This window comes from Equus quagga, chromosome 14, assembly GCF_021613505.1.
Source record: "Equus quagga isolate Etosha38 chromosome 14, UCLA_HA_Equagga_1.0, whole genome shotgun sequence".
Lineage (NCBI taxonomy): Eukaryota > Metazoa > Chordata > Mammalia > Perissodactyla > Equidae > Equus > Equus quagga.
In genome coordinates this window covers 84,774,895-84,780,842 of record NC_060280.1, presented here as the reverse complement: position 1 = coordinate 84,780,842, position 5,948 = coordinate 84,774,895, and the positions used below count along the sequence as shown (strand labels likewise).

The 5,948-nt window shown below is 59.1% G+C and overlaps 1 protein-coding gene across 1 annotated transcript in view; it reads right to left on the bottom strand.

Annotated features, from left to right (window-relative positions):
* Positions 1 to 5,786: 5,786 nt before the first annotated feature.
* The window catches only part of CACNA1A (calcium voltage-gated channel subunit alpha1 A), a 199,242-nt gene continuing 199,080 nt past the window's right edge, over positions 5,787 to 5,948 (bottom strand). Inside the window, exon 50 of the mRNA XM_046638279.1 lies at positions 5,787 to 5,907. Within this exon, the coding sequence (XP_046494235.1) occupies positions 5,787 to 5,907 (121 nt within the window). The remainder of the gene's footprint in view (positions 5,908 to 5,948) is intronic.

The window sequence follows — 5,948 nt, the reverse complement described above, 5'->3', positions numbered from 1 at the left end:
GGAGGGAACCAACGGGGTGCAGCTTCAGGTCCACCCTTTTCCCCTCTGTGACCTTGGACGAGACCTTGGAGAAGTGACAGAAGCTTTCTGACCCTCCACTGTCCCCTCTGAGCGTGCCTCCCTCATCTTCTGCTCCTCTCAGCCAGGCCCCGCTCACAGTGCTCCCCAAGCTCCTCCGCCGGCCCCCCGGCTCCCCGGGCCTCTTCCTGAGAAAAGTGGAGGCAGAGGCTAGAGGCTCCTGGACACCCGGTCCCCCTGAGCCATCGGCTTGGTTCCCAAGAGTCGTTAGAACGTCCTTTGGACAGAGCGGCCGGCACGGACACCCCGGCGTCCCTGCTGGTCCTGCCCGGTCCCTGGGGCTGAGAGGAGGCCGCCTCCCGCGCCTCCCGGGCGCCCCCGCGCGGCTGCCCGCCGTCTGGCCTCCAGGTGGCAGGCCTGAACGGGGATCTCCGGCCAGAGCCGCAGTGGAGACGTTCCCCTGGACGAGGCCGCGACCTCGGATTGGGGGGCTCTGAGTCTCGCGTCGTCGTCCAGTTAATTGGTTCTTCTACCGTGTCTTTGATCCCCAGGGGGACTGAGGGCTCAGAGGAAGCGCGCTTTGGAGACGAAGGCGTCTGGGCGCCTTTAAAACCTGTTTGCAAATTACAAAAGCGAGTGCGTCTTTGGAGAATTAATTTAGGACCACGCCAGAGTCTACACAGCCCTCGTGGAGCGTCTCCTCAGCCCCCGGGAGGTGACCGCCAGGGTCCACAGGGGGCTGCGCATCCCTCCAGGGCAGCTTCTGCCCAGTCTTGGAGGATGCGTTGCGGATGGCGAGGCCTTTCTCATGCTCAGGAGCTGAAGCCGGTGGCGACACAGGGTTGGGGGGACCGCGCCTGGAGGAAGAGTGTGGGAGGCTGGGGTGGGGGGGCTGGAGCCAGGAGAGCTCGCAGGGCCCGGGTTGGCGGGCGTGATGGGGGACGGCAGAGGGGCACAGGCCACCATTCCGGGCGGGACAGGAGGCCAGATGGAACGTGGGCGTCATGCGTAGTGGCGGGGCTGCCGTGGCGGATCCCAGGCAGGGGTGGAATGACGGAGGGGCTGTGTTCACCCCCTCGGTCCGCAGACCCTGCTCCAGCCAGCAGCCCCATGTGCTCATGCCCGGGAGTGTCCCCGCCCGGCCCTCAGCAGGTGTCCAGCTGTCAGTCTGTTCCTGCTGCTGTGACAGACACAGACGGGGGTGCTTACAAACCACAGACATTTATTTGTCACTGTTCTGGAGGCTGGAAGTCAGTCCACGATCAAGCTACCTGGAGAGCCGGCATCCTGGTTCACAGACGGTGTCTTCCCGCTGTGTCCCCACAGGGTGGGAGGGGCGGGGGAGCTCGTGGCGCCCCTTTATAAGGGCACTGGTCCCATTCATGGGGGCTCTGCTCTCATGACCTCATCCCTTCCCAGAGGCCCTGCCTCCTGACACCAGCTCATTGGGGGCCAGGCTTCAATATATGAATTTTGGGGGACACCATATTCAGTTGTGGGGGATCAGAATTGGCCACCCCAGAATGTGTCTCTTTGGCTTGGTTGTTTTTATTTTTTTTTAATTTATTTATCTTTTGAGGAAGATTAGCCCTGAGCTAACATCTGCTGCTAATCCTCCTCTTTTTGCTGAGGAAGACTGGCCCTGAGCTAACAGCCGTGCCCATCTTCCTCTACTTTATATGTGAGATGCCTCCCACAGCATGGTGTGCCAAGTGGTGCCATGTCCACACCCAGGATCCGAACCGGTGAACCCCGGGCCGCCAAAGCAGAACGTGCGAACTTAACCACTGCACCACAGGGCCGGCCCCTGGCTTGATTGTTTTTAAGAACAAAAGGCTCTGAAAGGAACTCTGACCTTCCTCCCAAATGCCCAAAAGAATTTCAAATAGAAGGGCCTGCTCCAGGGAGCTAAGACTTGAGACAGCTGTAAAGTAATGGTAACGTGTCTCTCAAGGCACCCTGCGGGGGGCAGCGGCTCAGGGTGAAGTCAGCTCCCGTAGGACACACAGCAGTGACAGCCAGGGTCTCAGGCTGCCTTGTTCGGCCGTTCACGGCACCATCATGGTTTTTCCGTGCCTGCTTTCCTGCTTGTGTGACTGGCATGGGCTGAACCGTGTCCCCCCAAATTCACGTCCTCCTGGAGCCTCAAGACGCGACTGGGATGTTTCCCACGCCAAACGTGTGGGGTTTTTCCTGTGCCGACCGATTCTCGGACCCCAACTGCGTGTCCAAGAAGTCAGTTCAGTTCTGACACCATCGATCTGGGGTGAGTGTCACAAGTTACAAGTCCTGCAAGACCCCCTCACTTCAGAGGCCACAGTCCCAGGCCACCTGGACTTCTGGCCGACCGGCTGTGAGTCAGGAGTCCCTGACTCCACCCCCTCAGGTTTGAGAATTTGCTAGAACAGCTCACAGAGCTCAGGAAGGCACTTTTGATGCTTCCTGCTTTCTCATAAAGGAGACAGTGAGCATCAGGGCGTCCCCAGGGTGGGGTCCGGGAGGGTCTCAGGAGTAGGACCTTCTGTCCCCGGAGCTGGGACGTCCCGCCCTCCGGTGCGCGGCCGTGTTTGCCAACTCGAAGCTTGCCCCACGCCGTTGTCTTTCTCTCCCAGTCTCTGGGCCCCTGACCTCCGAGTGGGTCTGCAAGTTTCCACTGACAAGGGATCTTCCCACACTGAGGCGTATGGGTAACTGTTTGGTTCAACACTGCTTCGGCTTGAACTGAAGAAGCCTGGCTTCCGGCCCATCAGACACACACTGAGCGCCCGCTTGACCGTCAGAGAAGGCACCCCCCCCAAGACAAGGATGCACATGCCCACACCCGGCCCTCACACCCAGGCCAGTCCCTTCCTGACATCAGGGTCACTTGGCCTGCTAACCTGCAACTGAATATCTCCTTGAAACTCTGGTGAGTGTGTATCCTGGGCGTGTTTAATGGAGGCTCTTTGTTCTGAAAAGGTATAAGACTGAACACCATGCTCCTCCGAACGCTTCCTTCCGTCCTGGAACAGGCCTTCCCGGGTTGCAATCCTCGCTCTGGCTGAAGTAAAACTCGCCTTACTTCCCTTATCCATAGAAGGGTTTTTGGTATTTGCATGGACACATGTAAATATGAGTAAAAATTGTATGTCTTCTCTCCTGTTAATTTGTCATTTGTTAGTTTAATTCACAGGCCCCAGTTACTGAATCTAAGAGGGCAGAAGGAAAGTTTTGCCTCCTAACCCAGTTGTGGGTCCCCATTTCACAGAGAGAACACTGAGGCTCAGAGGTGGCCACAGGGGGCCAGGGGCTGCAGGGAACGGGCGGCGATTCCTTGAAGCCCCGAGGACACATCTGAAATGGAGCCTGGGGCTCTCTGTCCTTTGTGCCCCAGGAAGGGAGCTGCCCTGGGCATTTGCGCCGCTTCCCTGGCTCTCAGAGTCGCATTGTCTTGCTCCTTCTTCAGCCTTCCAGATGATGTGGCTCAGGCCCGCCCCCCTCTGCCTCTTCACCCCCGATCCCTCTCTCCGTGTCTCCCGGGCAATTCACACTCACTCCAGCCTGCAGGCGTGGGCTGTGGAGCCCTGGAGTCCAGCGCCGGCACCAGCCACAGGCTTGGCCTTTGGGTCCAGGATTGTGGGGGCCCTGGCAGTGGCCTTGTCCGCCGGCGACAGGCGGCTGCAGCTTCCCAGGCCCCAGAGGGCATTGCCTGGCCCCCTGCTCCCAGAGACCTCCAGCCCCTGGGCGGGTGGCGGGGCCAGACGGCTGAGGGGCCGTGACCCACCAAGCTGCCTGGGAGGAAGTTTGACCCTCGCTGGCTCCTCCTCAGACTGAGAGATCCACAGAGGCCACTCACGGGAGGAGCTCTGCCTGTGGCTCCTGGGGACCCCGCCTTCTTCGCCAGAGGGAAGCCCATGCCCAGGCCGGAGGGAGACCCGTGCAGCTGTTTCAAGGCTCCGGGATGACAACGGCTCCCTGGGGCCAGGAACGGCTCGGAGACCTGCAGTTCTCAGTGGGGTCTGGCATGCTGAGGGCCGGCGAGACCCGGCCCGGGCGTCCGCAGGCCAAACTGCGAGTAGAATAATATTAAGACATCCTTTGCCTGGATCGCTTTCCGTCTCTCCCACGCGTGCGCTGGTGTTCGTGGAGGGACGTGGGACACTGCGGACATGAGAATTGGCCGTTGTCTGCTAAGCTGATTAATGAGATGCAAAAACAGAAAACAAACCTCTCTTTTCAAGGAATTTTTTTGTTTTGGAAAATGCACTTATTGTTCATTAAAAACATTGTTACCATTAATAAGTTTATTGTTGATTGTGATTTAAAAATTGATACATAGTTCAGAAATTCTCAGTTTTCATTTGAAGTGGTAAATATCGGTAGCTCTCAGCTACGTAAATAGACATGCTTTGGGGGCCTCAATAGTTTTTTTTAAGAACACAAAGGCATCCTGAGACCAAAAAGTTTGGGAAGTGCTGCAGGATGAGGGCCCAATCTGGCCCGCTGCCTGTATTTATAAATAAAGTTTTATTGGCACAAAGCCACACTCACCATCTATGTGGCCGCTTTCCTGGTACGTCAGCAGAGCTGAAGGGTTGCGACAGAGACCCTCTGGGCCACAAAGCTGAAGATATTAACTCTCTGATCCTTTAAGAAAGTTTGCTGACAGCTGATGTAGAATAATGCATTTCATCTTCATAAACAATCCTATTATCATTTCCATTTTACAGATGGGAAAACAGAGGCACAGAGAGGTTAATTCACTTTCCTGAGGTCACACAGCCAGGGAGGCTGGAGCTGAATTGGGAGGGGTTCTAAGGAGGGTGGTGCTGCCAAGCCCCTGGGGGTCCAATGACTGACCCCAAAGTCGCCATGCAATAGATGTTTGCGGCTAGTCTCCCCCTGCCTGGCCTCTGATGCCCCTCCTTCTGGTGATAGCACCCCGATGTGCCCTGAGGACAGTGCCCTTCTCCTTGTCTACAGATTTTGTGGGGTTCTCTGAAGCTCTTTCAGGGGAGAACTATCAGCTGCCCTTTCAGGCCAAAGACAGGTCCTTCCCACAGTGGGAACAGGGGCGCTGGCCTCCCACTCACCCGGGTCAGCGGCCCGGACCTCCTGCTCTTCCCGATGTGGCTACAGACCGTATTCCCAGAAGCAGAGGCAGACTAGGCAGGGAGGGGAGGCCCTGGGGCTGGGGGGCCTTTGGACGGCTGGAGTGGGAGTGTGGACAGCAGACAGGCCACCAGGTGGGGTTGCCGGTGGAGTGGGGCCAGGCTGTCGGTCCCTTCACCAGAACCATACCCCCACCTGTTCCTCTGACCAGCGGCCGGGACCCCCTGTCCCGTGGACTGCTCTGACCTCCGACCTACAGGCTGAGGGGACCTCAAGGGCGTCTCAGGGCAGTCTGTGCAACGGGTCCGGCTGGGGGGTGGAGCCCCCCCAGAAGCAGCTGGGGGGGACGGTGAGCTGGGGTCCCGGCACCTGCGGGGGCTCTGATGCGAGCTCTGCGAATGTTCGGGGCTCCACGGGTGCTCCCTGGCCCCATCACCCAGGGTGCTGTCTGGACCAGGCAGACAGGGAGGGGGTAGCGGGGGGGGCCTGCGGGTGGGGCGTGGGGTGACGGGGGTGCCCTGCGCTGCCCCTAGGACAGCTGGCGAGCAGCTGGTTAGCGTCTTGGGTCTCCGCCTTCCGGGGCCTGCTAGGGCGCGGGATCCCCGGAGCTCTGGCCGCTGAGCTCTGCGAGGGGCGGGGCTCACCTGCCTTGCTCTCTGCTGGGTCCGGAGCATCACCTAGACGCTGCAAAGAGCCGGCCACTGGAGGGCCACGGCGCTCTCACTCTGAGCCCCTTTCAAACGCTTGCTTTTCAAGTGCCTCCTTGCGCGGTTCCCCCAAAGGGACCTGGGGAGCCCCCTGCAGGGGGAGAAAGACCAGGCCCGTCCGAAAGCCCTTTG